The following is a 19,481-nucleotide window of genomic DNA, read 5'->3' as shown; positions in this document are numbered from 1 at the left end:
CAATATGGGCTGCACGACGTCTTTGTTGTGCTTATATGATCCTTGGAAAAGATTTGTCCGTAAGTATGGTTGTTGTAAAGAATGTACATATTATGTTAATAAGCGAAATGTTAATTTTTTTGTATGAGACACTTTTTGTTTATGTTTAGTCAACCTGTATAGCGTGCTAAGCTAACTTTGTTGCTAATGCAATGCTTGTTTACTTTTTTTTTGTAGTTTTACGTAAACGGTCTAAAGAGGACAATGGTTTGAGGCCAATTTTTTAATAAATCAGATGAAAAAGGAAGAAGTCTGATTATTAAGGCGCCGTTCACTAGCTGTCTAGCTTTGGAAAAAGTAGACGCTTCGGAGTGAGGACAGCATAGACAGATTTAAATGACAGTAGAGTGAAATGCCCACTACAGTCCTTATATACCGTATGTTGAATGTATATATCCATCTTGTGTCTTATCTTTCCATTCCAACAATTTATTTTACAGAATATATATATATAATTTACAGAAAAATATGGCATATTTTATAGATGGTTTGAATTGTGATTAATTGCGATTAATTATGATTAATTAATTTTTAAGCTGTAATTAACTCGATTAAAAATTTTAATCGTTTGACAGCCCTATTTTTTTATCAAGACCTGTAAATATACCGTTGCAATAGTCCAATCTGCTGAAAATGAATGCATGCATAAGTTTTTCCCTGTCTTGTTGAGTCAGAAGCCCCTTAATTCTCTATCAAATTTTAGGTCTGAGTCAATAATTACACCAATTTGATTTGTAGCTGTAAGTGACATTGTGCTATGGTGCCTGCTTATCTTTGACCTTTCTTTTTTGGCCCAAAAATGATCACAAAATGATTTATAAAAAAAAAAGTACAGCCAGAATCAGTATATAGGCATAATAATATAATAGTAATAATAGAATACAAAGTTGGACAGACAATTGGTCCATGGACAGCCGGTCCTCTCAATGAATATAACAACTTATTAATTTGATTAAAAAATATACATTTTTTTCCATTTCACTTTAACTTAGGACTATTTTTTAAGCAGCGGAAGTTACTTGAGTTTAAAAATCAGAGCATCCAAGAGGTCTCAAAATATAGTGACTGAAAATTTGTTTAAAGGACAAACTTCATTGTTGTTATATATGGGTAGAGTAGCCAAAAAAATTACTCAAATAAGAGTAGTGTTACTTAAAAAATAATATTACTCAAGTAAAAGTAGTCATGAAAAAAATGTACTCAAGTACAAGTAAAAAAGTATCCATTGAAAAGAATACTCAAGTAATGAGTAAAATTGTGGGTAACTGCTTATTTTTTTCTTTTTAAACAATGGTTATTTTTTTCTCTCAGCACAAGCTTATCCATATGAACTGTTGTTATAATGTTACTGTATAGTAACCCATTACAGAAATGAAAAAAAAAAAAAAAAATCCAGCGAGAGAGGAAAAAAAAGACAGAAATGAAGCATTATTCGTCCAAAGAGCATGAGTGCCCTGTAGTGGAGAAAATAGTTTCTAGTTTGAATAGTGAATACTTCCTTCATAGTTACTATTATGAAATTAAAAGGATCGTATCTCCGGTTTTCCGTGGTCAATTGGTCCCAAATAAAAACTGGGAGAAAGGTTTAAAAATCCGCGCTTTCGATTAATTTTGAGGACAGCGCTCTATGTCAAGTACATTGTTTACGGTGCTTTAAAGACGCCACGCAATTGCACAGGCTGTCGTGATTAGAGATGTCCCGATCCGATATTTGGATCGGATCGGACACCGATATGGGCAAAAAAATGCGCATCGGTATCGGATCGGAACACGGGAAAAAATCAGATCCAGACTTCCGATCCACTTTTTTTAAAATTCCGGTCTGGGTTTTCCAGCGCACCGGTTTACATAATCCATTCCAGTTTTTGCTTCGGTTTCCCTAAAATCCGGTCCGCAATTTATGGCACACCTTCAACACACATTTACATTACCGTCTCCCAATTTACCGAGAGACTTTATCGGTAAAAATGTCAGCTGTGTGGTATCATTTCACCTTAAAGGACGACAAAGACGAAGAGGCAGGGAGCAATATATGCCACAATAAAGGCAACCATAGTGGTAAAGCTGTAAGAAGTTTTAATACAACCAACCTAATCAAGCATATGGCGAAATACCACCACAAACAACATGAGGAGTATTTTAAGAAAACCGAAGACAAAAAGAAAGGTCCTACGCAACTAACACTGGCAGAAACTTTTGCTATGCGTGACAAACTGGCACTCGACAGTCCCAAAGCCCAAGGAATAACAGGAGTCATTGCTGAAGAATTCATTCTGGATGACGAGACATTATCTCAAGTGAGACACACCATCCAACACGCGATTCGGCTGTGGAAGATTCGAGAACGATTTACAAACATCCAAATTCCGATTATTGAAATATGTTGAGTAAAGCGGGACGCAATGAGAAACTGACTGCATTGCGTCCCGAAAGTAAACATAACTTGTCTTAGACCCGGGTCATGCCAATGCTCAACTCACGGCTTTAGCTCAACTCATGCCGCTGGATAAAAAATACAAGAATACCTGACTGCTGCTGATAGCCGCTACAAACTACGTCAATGTCGTTTTACTGGAGATAATAGATATCATATGTATATAAAACAAGATGCTACACGACAGACTCGACTGCGTTAGCAACATTGAAGTATAGAAAACCAGATGCGTTAGTAAACAGCCGCCATCTTAAAGCACAAGACTTCCCTAGTAGGCTGTTGTGAACCTTCCAAGCGAACCTAAGTAACTTTTTATCTAAAATACTCCTAAATCGGCAAAATCTTGACTTGAATCTATCTTCAAAACAGTTTTAAAACTTTCACATGTCAAAAGTAGACAGAAGGGAAATTATGGAATAACGGGAGCAATTTTAACAACTTTAACAGTTGATTTGCAAAATTAAATGAATGTAGTTTAGAGCTGCTGATACAGAATGGGGACTTGAGTATTTTATTTACTGTTTTAAAATGTTAATTTGATACTGAAATAGTCGTTTACTTAAACCTGAGAGGCTTTTTATGAATTTGTGTAACTAATGCACGAAACATTAAAAGCATCTAATAGCTTGGGGGATTTGTGGGATTTTCCACGGAGGTTGTTGGTGTGTTTTGCTTTTTTAAGACAGGTTACAATATTATTTTCACGTTTTACTGACTGACTATGCCATTTCTGTTTGTTATTTATAATGTTTTGTGTTTGTCACTGAATAAACAGGTCAGTTTCTTGTTACCAACCGTTGTGTGTTATTCAAACTCACCTAATTCAGCTGGCTAGTTGTTATCAAGAGTACTAAAACCTTTTTCAACATGAGTCTGACAACTAAGTAAGGAGGCTAAATAACTTTAAACTTTAACACATGCTCAGAAAGGTCGGTATCGGTATCGGCCAGTATCGGTATCGGATCGGACGTGCAAAACAATATCGGTATCGGATCGGAAGTGCAAAAACCTAGATCGGGACATCCCTAGTCATGATCATAGAACGGCAAGCTAGCGTCAGATTGGTGGAATGGAGTCATATGATTATTGTTGCGACGTCTCATTAATGAAATTGGTAGAGCTACTCTTGGCATCGCTGGCAAAACAATAAATAAATCTAATACGTAGGATAAAGATGAAAAATGTAACAACTCTTGTGTAGCCCAAATAGTGGAGTAAGAGTTGCGTTTTTTTCTTCACAAATCTACTCAAGTAAAAGTAAAAAGTATGGCTCAGTAAAACTACTCTTAGAAGTACATTTTTCTCAATAAGTTACTCAAGTAAATGGAACAGAGAACCTGTCAGAGAACATGTAATGCGTTACTGCCAACCTCTGCAAAAGGGTGGCATCAAACGCTCTGATCTGTTGTAAAAAAATATCCCATTCATTTAATGCAGTATTTTCATTATTCAGTCATTTTACTACCTAGCATGATAGATACTGTACCTAATGTCCGCTGACATGTTGAAGTCCGCAGAGGTTATCACAAGCTCATTTAACTCATTCACTACCATTTACACTGACAGGCATCCAATCCAATTGGACTGGAAATGGCAGCAGAGATCATTCATAAAGAAATTAAAATATTAACAATAAAATATGTCAGATTATTTGATTACAAACCTTAGGACCAGACACTATATGCATATTAAGGACCAGTTCTTCATAAATCCAATATAAATTGAGCTAAAAAAAAGAAAGCAAGAGATTGAAAGCATGGCGAACAAAACCAAAACAAACTGAAAGGATGTTAATTGTGTGTTGGTATCTGTTGTTTTCACACATTTCAAGTTTCTCACAAACCAATCGTATCTATATACACCATTTTGATCAGATGTACAGTCTACAAGGAATTATTATTATCTTGTTCTCATGTTAGCTCCATTTTCCAAACACAATGATCCAAAAAACTATAATAATAAACCTGTAATGGAGCGAGTAAACCGGGTTGTAACTTCTATCCCCTCCTCTACTATTAAAACCTTTTGTATGTATTGGTGCCTCAGAGGCAAAAAGACACTGTTGCTCATGTGCTGGTGTGTTGGAAATTAAGGGATGGGGTGGAGCAGGCTAGCTGTCCCCAAGCAGATTTCTCTATGTGCAAATGCCTTCATGCATGAATAAAAGCAGACCAGGACACTATATCTGTCATTAAGACAAGGGCTGGGAAGCAATTAAAGGGATGAAATGAGTGGAAAACGCGCCCATAGTCTCACTTCCATTTTAAATTCCACCCTCATATTTTTTCCTGTGTTTAACCATTTTACTAATATATGCCTTTTTAAGAATTCACAATATAGAGGATGTTTTATTCCCTTTACTACATACAGGGGTTGGACAAAATAGTGGAAGCACCGTAAAAAAACAACAAAAACTAATTTAATATAGTGTAAGTCCACCTTTTGCGGAAATGACAGCCATTCTTCAGTTAGAATATTCTCTAAGCTTTAGAGACGATGGCGATGGAAACCGATGTCTTAATTGAATCTGCAAAACTAACCATAAATGCTCAATGATGATGAAGTCTGGGGAAACCCATACTAGATGCTCAACTTCATTAGAATGTTCCGTATGTCATTCTTTAACAATTATGTTCAATGATTATGATGCCAAAATGTTCCATTATTTTGTCCAACCCCTGTATGTTTTAATTCCACCTGGGAAAAGAATACTCACATCATAAGAGCGTTTAAAACTATCATTAATCAATTAATGAATAATCTTTAATCAGTCTATTAGAGAAAAGGGGACAGTGTAGTTTATTTGCAATACCGCAGGTCCTTCTTTTTGAAGCTGCAGGGCTCTCATCTGTGTCAAGAAGCCTTGTTATCTTTGTTCTAATTGTTCCTTATGTTTGGTGTATATATGATATTTTTCATGCTTTTTTGTAGTCTTTTACAGTGTCAATATTCCACTGTGGCCCGTCAAAGTCCAACAGGTGGATGATTCTATTGTGATTATGGCGGTAGTACAAACAGTTCTTGAGACTGTTACAAACTCACTAAATAAAACAGTCCCAAGTTTTGTACATGTAAAAACAATTAAAATAAAGACACAAGTGCTTAGTATGTTTCTATGAATATTTCGTGGCAGAATCTCGTGCACAATTTCACAGTAGCAAGATTCCAAATTACCTAAACATTTTCTTAAGTTACCGTATTGTTCGGACTATAAGTCACAGTTTTTTTCATAGTTTGGCTGGGGGTGCTACCTATACTCTGAAGCGACTTTTGTGTGAAATTATTAACACATTATTATATCATTTCACATTTTATTTTGGTGTTTTAGTGTGAGACTGATGGTTTGGTAAATTTGTTAGCATTTCCTTTATGCTATAGTTATCTGAATAACTCTTAATAGCTATATTACGTTAACATACTGGCCACCTTCGCATTTCGTTGTACATGCATCATGGAACATTATCATTCTCCCCCAAATTTCCCCTAAAAATGCGATTTATACTCTAGTGCGACTTATACATATATGTTTTTTTCCTCTTCATTGCACATTTTTGGGCTGGTGCGACTCATACTCAGGTGCCTCGGTACCTGCCTATGGTACCTCATACCAAAAGATCTGTGTAAGAGAATGACATTTTGAAATGGTGCCATTTTTGTGTATGTTGGTTCACGTAAGTAAAAGTAATTACCGTAATTTTTGCACAATAAGGCACACCTGACTATAAGCCACCGCCCACCAAATGTGACACGAAAACGGCATTTGTCCATAGAAAAACCGCACTGGACAATAAGCCGCAACTGTCCTCACTGTATTATGGGATATTTACACCAAAAGATATTAACCGGTAATGCTTTATTTGGCAGCAGCATCATAAGACCAAATGAACCACCATGAAACTTTAAACCAATTGACTGCAAAGCTTTATTGCTTCAAGAAGCTTTGTTTGGCCATCACTGCTCCCTTTGAGGGCACAGGCAACCTCTGCTGCCACCTGCTGTAAACACTGTTGTCATCCAATTTGCCTCCTAGCATGCATTGTAGCGCTACAGGTGTAAGGAACAATCAGAATTCATGTCCTGTGCTAATCATTTCTTCAGTTACTGTTCCAGTTGTTTCATTAATTGCTAGTTATGGTATCTGCTAACACTTTATTTGACAGTGGCGCCATAATACTGTCATTAGACAATCATAACTATGACATTACACTGTTATGAGTAGAGATGTCCCGATCAATCAGGTCCGATCACGTCATTTTCAAAGTATCAGAATTGGCAAGAAAATATCGGCCATGCCTTTTTTTAATATATACATATATTTTAATTAAATCGTTTTCTAACTGTATTTAACGTCACAGACATAATATGTTACACTCATCCAGAGTCTTTAGTTTAGGGTTAAGGTAGGGTTATCAAATTTATCCTGATAACGGCGGCAATTAATTTTTTAAAAAATGTGTCACTTTAAAATATTTAACGCAATTAATGCATGCGCTGCATGACCCTCTCACTCACGCATTGTCGCGCTCAATCTGTAATGATGCCGTTTTACCTGTAAAGAGCGATAAAAGGCAGGGCAAAATGAGTAGAGTGAACTTTGGCAGCCTTTGGAGCCTTTTATTAATTGGCTTAAGCCTAGCAATCCCTCTCCCTGTGGATAGAAATATCATGGGAAGCAATGTGGGGAAGCAAGGTGGCATTTGATCATTGTCTTAACACCTTAAGTTATTTCCCAACGCAGAGAAGATATAGCAATTGGTAGCACGTTGCACAGTCATGGTTCCACTTCCCATCATGCATTTGGGATGGCCACAGTATCATTTACTGAAAGCTCAACAAATACACTAGATGGCAATATTTAGTCACAATATACAAAGTCACAAGTCTTTCTATCCGTGGATCCCTCTCACAGAAAGAATGTTAATAATGTAAATGCCATCTTGAGGATTTATTGTCATAATAAACAAATACAGTACTTATGTACTGTATGTTGAATGTATATATTCGTCCGAGTTTTATTCATTTTTTTCTTAATGCATTGCCAAAATGTATATGATCGGGAAACATTAGCGGGAAGGATTGGAATTGAATCGGGAGCAAAAAAAAGCAATCAGATCGGGAAATATCGGGATCGGCAGATACTCAAACTAAAACGATCAGGATCGGATCGGGAGCAAAAAAACATGATCGGAACAACCCTAGTTATGAGCATTAATGAATGCTTATAACAGATGTCATTTAGTGTTATCCGGCAAACTATCTCTCTTTTGAATGGATATAAAAGATCCAAACTGAACATAAATGGCGTTAGTAACATAATTTTCCAGATGACAGACACTTCATGACATCATAAGCATTCAGTAATGCCCATGATAGTGTCATGTCATAAATATGACCGTGTTATGATGCCGCTGTCAAATAAAGTGTTACCAAATACCATAACAAGCAATGAATGAAACAACTGGAACAGTAACTGAAAAAATAATGAGCACAGAATATGAATTTTGATTGTTATTTACACCTGTAGCGCTGCAATGCATGCTAGGAGGCATGTGTTGCCTATGAACCCAAATAAATCAACAAATAAACCGCACTGGACTATAAGCCGCAGGAGTCAAAATTAAGGAAAAAAGTAGCGGCCTTTAGTCTGAAAATTACGGTCTCTTTTAAGATGAAGGAGTAACATTTATATTTTTTTAACTGCTGTCAAATTTCAAAAAAGTACAGTATGTAAAAGTGAAAGAGCGCCTATCAAATCCATATACAATTATTTATACGATGTAATCCCCTTTCAGTGCTGCATAACCCATCACAGTTATATAAAGAGGAGAGAAGAAGTGAGCAAAAACACAGGTCAAACCACCCAAACCTGAGAAAATTAAAAACTGCATTATTGCCATTTGCCAGTCATAAATATTTTAAGATCATTTATAACTACACAGGCTACCATTCTTTGGAGCTATCAATGTTTGGTCAGCCCCCCGATGACTCATAAACGTTCTGCCGCATATTGGTAGAGAAGAAGATGGAGCAGACACATGAAGGTTATTTTATAATCTTTCATGTGTCAGCCATATAAATGAAGGCATTACATCTGTACTTCCATATTTGGTTTAATGTCAGCTACTCACTTTTCTTACAGTTCAGCAATTTTCTAGGCTATGGGGTGAAAGAAACACACTTCTTCTAGCCTGTGGGCATAAAAATGCAATGACGTTATACCTCGTTTAAATGTGTAGATAGTGTCACTGGCAGAGATGTTTGTACTGGTGACAAAGTTCTCCCGGTTGGATGCTTCAACCTCAACACGAGACCAGCGCTCCAGGTTGCCTTGGAAACCACGCACATCACCCGTTGGGAGAGTGATGTTGGTCACACGGCCTTCGTTGTTATACCTGCAAGAATGAACAAAAAGTCGATGATGGACAACCTTGCACACAAAGATATGACTTTGCCAGTTGGATGAATAAAACACACTTTTTTTTGTACACACAGACCGTCCCACTTTCATGCATACAATTGTCGGCTTTGATTTATACAGGCAATTATCCAGCTGCAAGGTGGTAAATAAATCAGGCAGATGTACCAGTGTACTTTATCTGTTAAATTCAACAAAGCACAATTAAAGCTGTGCAAAGAAGTCTTTCAGTTATTTCTGTGACCACTTGGGTTTTTCTTTCACCAACAGAGGCGTAACTAGTAGGCATGTGTGTACGTATATCAGATGTCGACTGTCCGGGTCACCCGGATCAATGCATTAACCCTAACGCCCTAACCCCACGACTTATTTATTATATAGAAAAGATAAGTAGTTGGTTATTAATTGCATTAGGGAAGTAAGGGCACATGCGTTTACCCTTGGCAATAAGCACCTTCCTACCTCCCCCTCTAACTCTATCAACCCAACTCCCCAATCATCTTCCTTCACATCATAATTCGGCAGTGCGGGCTGACACAGTCAAGGGCATCCCCCTTTGACATACATTAGAAAGATATACAATGAGTAGCCATCAGTACAGGTACAGTGTATCACAAAAGTCAGTACACCCCTCGCATTTCTGCAGATATTTAAGTATATATTTTCATTGGACAACATTGACAAAATGACACTTTGGCACAATGAAAAGTAGTCTGTGTGCAGCTTATAAAATAGAGTTTATTTATTTTCCCCTCAAAATAACTCAAAATATAGCCATTACTATCTAAACCACTGGCAACAAAAGTGAGTACACCGCATGGGAACTACATACGTCCCTAAATGTCCAAATTGAGTACTACTTGTCATTTTCTCTCCAAAATGTCATGTGACTCCTTACAAGAGTGCTGTCAGCATTGCTGTAGAGATTGAAGAGGTGGGGGGGTCAGCCTGTTAGTGCTCAGATCATACGCCATACTCTATATCAAATTGGTGTGCATAGCTGTCACCCCAGGAAGAAGCCTCTTCTGAAGACAGTACACAAGAACGCCCGCAAACAGTTTGCTGAAGACATGTCAACAAAGCACATGGATTACTGGAACCATGTCCTATGGTCTGATGAGACGAAGATTAATTTGTTTTGTTCCGATGGTCTCAAGCATGTGTGGTGGCGACCAGGTGAGGTGTACAAAGATAAGTGTGTCATGCCTACATGCCTACAGTCAAGCATGGTGGTGGGAATGACCCCCCCCCCCCCCCCCCCCCGCCCCCCTACCTCTTCAATCTCCGCAGCAATGCTGACAGCACTCCTGTACTGAGTCACACGACATTTTGGAGGGAAAATGACATGATGATTTGGACATTTAGGGATGTACGTAGTTCCCATGCGGTGTACTCACTTTTGTTGCTAGGGGTTTAGATATTAATAGCTATATTTGGAGTTATTTTGAGAGGAAAATAAATTAACTCTATTATATAAGCTGCACACAGACTACTTTTCATTATGTCAAAGTGTCATTTTGTCAGTGTTGTCCCATGAAAAGATATACTTAAATATCTGCAGAAATGCGAGGGGTGTACTCACTTTTGTGATACACTGTATAGAACAGTACAGAATTCAAGCATAGAATGTGTGTGAATGGACATCTATTGCTATAGATACTGTATGTTCGGGCTACCTACCACCTGTAAGTACTAAAATGTACAGCACATGCTAACCCACTGGGGGGCAAATTAGTTCAGTGTCTTGCCGAAGGATAGTTCGCCAGTGGGCAGTCGTAGCCTGGAATCAAATAGCTGACCCTTAGGATGACTGGATATACCAACTACGCAACTGCATCAATAAATATTGGTCCTCAGTAACTGGAGCATGAGAGATATTCTAATGGTGTGTTCAAACCAGTTTTGATGAACTATTAGCGTGAGTCGAGCACATATGTGGCTCTATTGTCGTGATTGCTGCATTACTGGCTGTATGGTGCAAATCTACGCAGAGGCATGCTAGAATGAGTTTTGTTATATGTCAGCCCAGCGCAAGCCAAAGTGTTTAAATTTACGCTGTTGTGGGTGTTAACACAGCTGACTCTATTCACCACCAATCACAGATGACGTTGACGTTTCAATGCAAGATGCGCAAACATAATGATGTACATTTCCACACACACACAATAGGTTTAACAACGTATAAAAGCAGAAGGCAGAAAGTTAAGTGAGAGAACACTGAGTGAAGAACTTACTCGTACACAGTGGTCCAACTGTTCTCATCACTCTTGGTTGCTAGGAGACCAGTGTTACCGTGGTAAATGATGTGAGCGACATCATGACCTTGGGCGGACATCTTCCTCAGTGTTCCGCTGTTACTAAGAGACAACCGGTACACCTGTCCACCAGGTAGCGCCAGCCAGATGGGCACACCGTGAGCATCTCGCTTCACTTGGAGTCCATGAGAGTCACGCCCCATCACTGCAGATAGAAGGCCGTCTCTTCCATATGTGAAGTTGTACAGGTAGTGGCCGGTGATCAGGTGTTTAGTATAGAGATGGGAACCATTCTGTTAGAGAAAAACAAGCAGATACTTTGTAATCCTATTATATAGAAACGAGCTACCACACGTTATATATGGGGCGAACGTGGCGCAGTGTGTAAAGTGGGTGGTTTAGTCACTCTAGTCCAGGGGTCCTCAAATAAAAATCTTGAAGGTCCACAATTATTTTTTTCATACAAGCATGGGTCCATTTATTAATATCGGTCAAGTACAAGACAGGTTGTTGGTGGTAAAGGTGGTTTTCTTTGACCCCCCAAAAAATGCAATGTATTGTTCTGATTAAATAAAAATAAATTAACAAAACATTTTTTGACTTAAAATAAAAAAACAAAAAAAAAACAAAACACAAACAAAAAAAACATGCAAGTACAATGTTTACACATGTACACTAAATAATTGACAAATCTGTCATTAAGGTGCAAACAATAACTATTGACAGTGCATTTTATAACTGTAAAACTGCTGGACAAAAAAGAAAACGTGCAAGTAGTACAGTACATGTTTAGAACATAAATGACAAGCTCTGTCATTAAGGTGCAAACATAACAATTATTGACGATAACTGTAAAACACTGCTCAATGAGAGAAATGGCATTTGGGGTTCACAAAGCTGTTTACCCACATAATCAGCCTGTACTTCAGTGCATCTTGTGGTTGATAAATCTGAGAGTGAGATTTGATTTTTTGAGCAACCGTCTTTAAGCACATTAAGCACATAGGTTTGGTAATTGCAGTTGGTAAAATGGACGCATATTTGTCATTCCATTCCTCATTGAAACGGCAATTTTCATTGTCCACTTTTCTTCTCTTGGTCAACTTTGAGCATGCCATTTTGTTAGATTCGGTTTTCTACTGGTGGCACGAGTGGTTTTAGTGAACGTTGCTTAACTCATTTGCTCCCAAAAACGTATAAATATATTCTATTTTTAATTGCTTCAGTGTCCCAAAACCGTATTAATACGTCTTTTGCGTTTTTTTTTTTTTTTTTGACAAGAGGCATCTATAGGTTCCGATCTATCTAAGATACAATGCACAAAGCTCAAAACCCATTTTAAAGCAATAAAACTGGCCACTGGAGATCAGTAGCGCATTTGGTAAGAACTCATCTCGGGCCAAGAAAGGAAGTGAAGAAAAATAGTCAAGAAACGGAAGTTGGAGGGATCTTGTGAAGACACGTGAGAATTTGAGAAAAATGTGGAGAACGTTCGGAAAAAAAAGCAAACGACACTGGAGGAGTGTTTTGAAAAGAAAACGAAACTATCGTCAAAGAAGGATTCCAAAAAATCAATCTTGATGAGACAGACTGAGATGTCCACAACAGCGTCAGGTTCCACACGCGTTCTGTGGAGCTCACGTTGCGTTACTCCTTAGCCCGAGGTTGAAACCAACGATGAAGATGATGAAAAAAGTCGGACCAATCTTGATCCGGACTAATTAGAGGGAGCCGCCTCATTTAACTAGGAGCAGCCGAGAGCCTTCCCCGTTGTTATGTGTGCAAATAGTTCAACAGTTCAATAGTTTAGTTATGTGTAAATAAATTGTTACTTTGCGATCAAAAGCTCTATTTGTCTTGTTGTTTGTTATTTTGTAGAACGAAAACATTATTCAGATGTTTGGGATTTCACATAAGCGAAAAATAGCTGTGTTAAAGTCAAAGTTATGTTTGAAATGTATGCTTTCACAAAAAGCTCAATTTCTCTGTTTTTTCATCAGAAATGGGAAAATTGCTCAAACTAAGCTATTGTCTAATGCTGATTTCTAAAGAATGGAAAACGATATGAACTAACTTTTTTTTCTGCTGAAAGAAGAGAGTCTAATCTTTCTTTTGGTGGGTTCCATGTTTATATAGCAATAGGACAGAATTTTCTTTGGGCCCTTGCAAAATTAGTCAAAATCCAGTAAAACGGCCAGGAGCGAAGGGTCTTGCTCCGGTGAAAATGGCTGGGAGTGAATGAGTTAACATTGTGATCTTCTACTGGTGGCATGTGTGGTGTTAGTGAATGTTGCTTAACCTTGTGATCTTGAACATTGCCCGCATGCAACGAGAGTACTGGGACAACACAGGGAAATAAATAAATGAATCACGTTTGCTCACAGTATGACTCACGTTCTTGAATGAAAAATAAAGTACATGACAGAATGTACAAACAGATTGCATAGTGCCTGGTGCGACTCGTGTTTGAGGTTGCTGACACTGTTGCGGTCTGTCCACACTAGCTAGTAGTATGCAGGCTCTCTCGGCCAATAAGCGCATCCATTCACACTCTCTCAGCCAATCAGCGCATCCGCGCAGGCTCTCTCAGCCAATCAGCGCATCGTTATCATAGCGATGACAACAAAAGTGAAAACATGGAAGATATTCGACTAAAAATCAAACAGAATTTAGCGATAGAATAGTAGCGCATAGCGATAGATCGGCGATTCATACAAATGATGTACCGTATTGGCCCGAATATAAGACGGCCCTGATTATAAGACGACAGCCTCTTTTTCAAGACTCAAGTTTGAAAACAGACTTTTTGAACACCAAATTATTTTTTATACAGAAAATAATTACGGTACATCTGAAACAAATGATTATAACAATATATTTGAGAGAAAAAGCATGTTATCTTGCCTCATTCAAATCTTAATATCTGAACATTTAAATATGTAAACTAAAGTGCAATCACATTCGTAAATGAATGGCTTCTGGTTTTTTAAATGTACATAAACCATTCTATTGTGATAAAACAACAAAATTGCAATAACTGCATTAACCATCAAAGTGAGGTCTTGAAATAAATCTGAATAAGGAAAAACATCGCAATGAAATAATGCAATCTGGTTAAACTTGAGAGTAGCTGAGATCTGTCATGACAGAACATTACTCCTCAAGTTAAGCATTCGCTTCAATGATATCTGGTGCCATCTAGCGTCGTGAATGGGTATAATGTCTAGACCCCGAATATAAGATGACTCCCACTTTTTCAGTCTTATTTCTATGCAAAAAACAGCGTTCTTATATTGGGGCCAGTACGGTATATTGAAAAAAAGTTTTTTTTCCTTTCGTTTTTTTGTACGTCCGTGGGTTCACAGAGAGGTGTGGACCGCGGTCCGCTAAATGAGGACCCTGGTTCTAGTGATTCAAAGAACTATCTCATGTTATAGTGTCCTTGGACCAGTGACTAAAATCTAAATTACTTCCAATGAGCAATGTGGAAGATCTTTCCACTGGTGTTTGAATGGGTCATTATGAGCCTGTAAAGCACTTTGGGCACTGTAATGCTGTAGATTGATATTTAAAAGCAGTAGGCCTACATTTTGTACCCAAATTCCACCACTCTCAGAAAGGTTTTGAATGATCATGTTCATTATTGCTGTCTTAGTTATGTAGAAATTCACACAAAAATAATTTGGTTTCATAGGCAGGACACATCATTTCTATATGCTTTACTTGACAGTGCTGAGCATTTCTAGATGATTGTCTATTGACTTGAGTTGGTGTTTTTCATGTGTTATAGAGGGGTCACCATTTATTGGCCACTTACAGCTGTTTCGCTTCCCCATATAAACATCAGTGTAGAAATCTGCTGGCAAGGGGAACATTTTTTTGGAAAAAAAAAGTAAACATTGTCAAGAGAAAAAAATCCTAACCTCAGACCAGTTCAAATCTGCTGTTTAATCTAAATGTTTACTCCTCTTTTGTCTTCTGCCACCCCCAGATGGGAACCTCATTTGGGGGTATGAGCTCAAGGCTCCCACTGATTTTTGTCTTTTTTTGTTTTTAGTTATGTTATTGTGACCATGGATTGTACAATCTTGGCAGAGGGCTGATATTCTGGTCATTAAAAAAAGTTGCTCCATCAACGACCTCAAATATTTGTATTTTTTTACACATTGGTTTGAGTGAGGATGGTATATTTTATTTAATAGGGAGCTGCTTCTGGAGCTCTGTTTGTACACATAACATCGCCATAGCTCAATAGAAATGAATGCATTGAATAGACAAGACAATTAAAAAAGTTTTATTCCGTATAGTAAGAAATAAATATGTTACTGTAACTATATTACAGTGACGCTATATCGTTATTGCATTTCTCTGTCAATGGGAAAAGTACTGTCATCAATTACACTTAACTACACGTTTATTTCATACATTTTATTTACCTCATAAATACAACACTGTGTAGGCTAAAAGGCAAGTTCTTAAAAGCTCTTTGATAGAGTTGTATAACAAAATAAATGGCTAAAATGTTTTCTGAGTAGGCAGTCCTTGATATTGCTTTTGCCTAAGAATCGTATTTGTCATGGTTGCTAGGCAACAGAAGCGGCTCTATGACACAAGCGTAACAGCAGCAATTGCCGGGGTAAACAGGAAATCTACCATTGTACACCACTGATCCATGACATCATATCTCTGGGCTTGCAGCCCCCACATAAGAATTGCAGTGTCTTACAATAATTTACATCCATATAAAATATATCATGGCAATCAAATTTAAATGTTTTCTTTTGTGGAAACACACCAACTCTGATGAAAAGACATGCATACAAAATTCACATTAATCATGGCCATTGTTTGATTGGTTTTTGATGAGGCATTTTCATTTCAGTTTTGTCTTTCAGAAGGGACACATGCTAAATTGAATTAAGGTCAGGTAAATGACTTGCATTGCTATTGCAAAATATTCTACTTTTTTTGTGCCTTAAAAAAATCTTTGGATCCTTTTGCAGGATGTTTTGGGTCATTGTCCATCTGTACTGTGGAGTGCCATCCAATAAATTCAGATGCATTTGGCTGAATACGAGCAGATAATATTGGCCGGAACCTTTCAGAATTCATCCTGCTGCTATAACCAGCCTTGACATCATTAATAAAAACAAGGGAACCAATTGGCAGCTTTGCATCACCATGGATAAAATACTCAGATTTTTTTAATGTCTATGTGTTCCGACACTGGGCAGACCAAACAACCAAAAAGTAAAAGTTTGATTCATGATTCATAATTTTCTTCTCTTCTTCTGGTTCTTTTAAAGCGGAGGCATGTACTAGTACAAACTATTTTACATAGTTCACCTGATTTAGAATAATTCAAGATCCAGTTAAACAAAAACTTGATTACATGATTAAATGAAATTGGGAAACTATTTTGTTTTTCTGGATACACTGCATACTAGAGGTGGGAATCTTGGGACACCTAACGATTCAATTACGATTCAGAGGCTACGATTCGATAATAAATCATTTATTGATGCCCCCCCAAGCTATTAGCTGCTTTTAATGTTTTGTACAAAAATCCTCTCATGCTTAAATAAACTACTATTTCAGTATCGAGTTAACAGTTCAAAAGAGTAAATAAAATACTCAAGTCCCAATTCTGTATCAGCAGCTTAAACTACATTCAATTATTTTATGTTGTGAATCAACCATTAAAGTTGTTAAAATTGCTCCCGTTATTCCATAATTTCCCTTCTACTTTCCCTTCTACGTTTTAAAACTCTTTCATCATTTAAATTAAAGATAGATTCAAGTCAACATTTTACCAATCTAGGAGTAATTTAGATAAAAAGTTAATTAGGTTCGCTCGGAAGGTTTGCAACAACAGCCTTCCAGAGAGGTATACTGCTTTAAGATGGCGGCTGTTTACTAACGCCGGCAAGTCTGTCATTTCACATCTAGTTTTCTATACATCTGCAACTGCCCCTGAGTCTGTCATTTCGCATCTAGTTCAATATACATGTGATATCTACTGTAGCATTATGTGGGTGTACTTTGTAGCGGCTGTTTTTTTTTATCTAGCGGCATGAGCTGAGCATGATGTTTACTCTCGGTCCATTCCTTATTGCTTCACGAAGACCGCGCTGACTGTGTTTTACTTCCGCTTTACTTGGCATATTTCAATAATCGGAATTTGGATGTTTGTGAATTTTCCATGGCCGAATCGCGATTAATCTAAGAACCGGAAACTTCGCACACCTGTACTTCATACTTTCAAAATACTGCACACATTTGTAAATAATCGCAAGGAACCAATGTTTATGTTCCTCGATTTTGTGGTCAATAGGAGGTCACAGAACTTGACTGTTGAAAATCCCAAACAAGAAAAATACATTTAATTAAGTCATGCAAATTGTGTATTCTCAACTGGTTTTCACAAGAGCACAGGGAAAGTTTATTATGTGTGATAAAGCCTTTTGATTATTCTAAAATGTTATATCATTATGACCTCAACACCATAGAAAACATCTAGAAATGTGTGAGTATCCTGTACTATATACAGCCTGGGATCAGACTGACCCCTAAGAATGTCGACGTGTATAACGTTTAAAATGTAATGTTTACCCAGTTGTTTCCATTAAATTAGGAAAAGTCATTGAAAATAAGATGATAAAATGATAAAACTTGAAGCGTAAAACCTTGACTCAATTACATCTTGTTTGACTCAATGCATTCACATAATTGGGGACTGCTTACCTGGCTGAAGAGATAGAGCTCCTGGTCCAGTGGGGAGCTGATCTCCACTATTCCAATTGGGCCTGGCTGAGGAAGGTTAGGGCTGACGGCTCGGATTCGAATATTCCCGAGATCAGCGATATACAGTGTGCCGTTGGGACCCACGGCAAGAGAGGAGGGAGCTTTGAGACGGGCGTCACGGGCGTAGCCTCCGTCACCTTACAAATGACAAGAAGTGTAAGTTAGCACCGCGATACCAGACTGAGTTACAAACTACCTACGTACGTATATTACCGGTAATCATAAGCAGATTTTTAAGGGTGGCCAGACCCCCCTGGTGGCCGAAAAGTGTCATTGCATGAAATTGACTTTCCTCTAACAAAAAAAAAAAAAAAAAAAAAAATTATAATAGGTCAAATTATTTTTTTGAACAGATTATGTGACTAGCACCTTAGACGGTCATTTGCTTTGCATATTAAAAAAAAAAAAAAAAAAATAGGTGAGGGCAATTTTATTTTGCAAATTTTTTTTTTTTTTTGATTGAAGCAACTTTTTGGTGATTGAATGATTTAGACACAAATGTCCTACCCAAAAATGTCCCAAACACAAAAAGGATTGCTTCAATCAAAGAAAACGTTTTCAATGAAAAATTAAGTGTTCAAATGCAAATTTTTCAATCTCAAAATATTTTTTCTCATTCAAAAATGTTTTCTATGATTAAAAATTTTCTTTTTTGATTGAGGTGATTTTTCATTTTGAAAATATATATATATTTTTCAAGCAACTTATTTTTTGACTGAATAATAAAGACAAAAACGTCTTAGCCAAAATGTGGCCCAAACACAAATCAACATGACTTCAATCAAAAAAGTTGCTTCAAACAAACAAAAAAAACTTGGCACTGATAAAAAAATAAAACAATAAAACATTTTTTAAAAAAGTTTCAAAAATTTATTTTTGCATTTCAAACACATTTTTTTTTTTATTTAATCGACTTTTTTTATTGAATAATAAAGACACAAATCTACCTCCATATGGCTCCGCCCAGGGGATACAATTTTTGACTGGAGTAACTACATTGGCACGACACCGGCGGGCTAACCATATTCAATGGTTGACGATCTTGGCGAAAAGTATTGCCTAAGCAGCCAGAATTCCCTTCAAGAATGATGGGAAAGAAAAAACGCTCATTGTCAACTTAGTATTATAAATATTCTTGTAAGTTAATTTTATTGCTGACACTGCGTTTCGGGTCCTCAACATGTTGTGCCCCCCTTGCCCCAAAAGTCAAACTCCGCCTATGCCGGTAATACAAAATCTTCTTTTGAGAGGTAAACATGTATCCATGTTAGCAAATAAGATTTCATGGTGTACCTAAAGCTGAACTGCAGCCACTTCTCAATGGTCTGGATCAGATCAGCATGATACTGATTCAATACATTCACATGTTGTGGTAGCACAGCATGCTTAGTGCTAGGTGAAGCTCTTTAAATGTAGCCAGCAGGACGCAAAGAGCCTCTGGCGGGTCAGTGCAGCCTCTAGGATGGCGGTTTACCTTTTAACAGCATACAGTACACACTGAATACATAGCTTTCTTGCACGTATTTTGTGGCTG

General features: G+C 37.4%; 1 protein-coding gene across 1 annotated transcript in view; it reads right to left on the bottom strand.

Annotated features, from left to right (window-relative positions):
* tenm1 (teneurin transmembrane protein 1) overlaps nucleotides 1-19,481 on the bottom strand; it is a 348,630-nt gene that overhangs the window by 28,989 nt on the left and 300,160 nt on the right. Inside the window, exons 27-29 of the mRNA XM_057850586.1 lie at nucleotides 17,888-18,084; nucleotides 11,123-11,436; nucleotides 8,693-8,865 (exon numbers count right to left, since the gene is read on the bottom strand). Of these exons, the coding sequence (XP_057706569.1) occupies nucleotides 8,693-8,865; nucleotides 11,123-11,436; nucleotides 17,888-18,084 (684 nt within the window). The remainder of the gene's footprint in view (nucleotides 1-8,692; nucleotides 8,866-11,122; nucleotides 11,437-17,887; nucleotides 18,085-19,481) is intronic.

The sequence above is a fragment of the Corythoichthys intestinalis genome, chromosome 11 (assembly GCF_030265065.1).
Source record: "Corythoichthys intestinalis isolate RoL2023-P3 chromosome 11, ASM3026506v1, whole genome shotgun sequence".
NCBI classification, from domain to species: Eukaryota; Metazoa; Chordata; class Actinopteri; order Syngnathiformes; family Syngnathidae; genus Corythoichthys; species Corythoichthys intestinalis.
The sequence above is the reverse complement of the archived record's forward strand: the minus strand, read 5'-3'. Positions and strand labels throughout refer to the sequence as shown.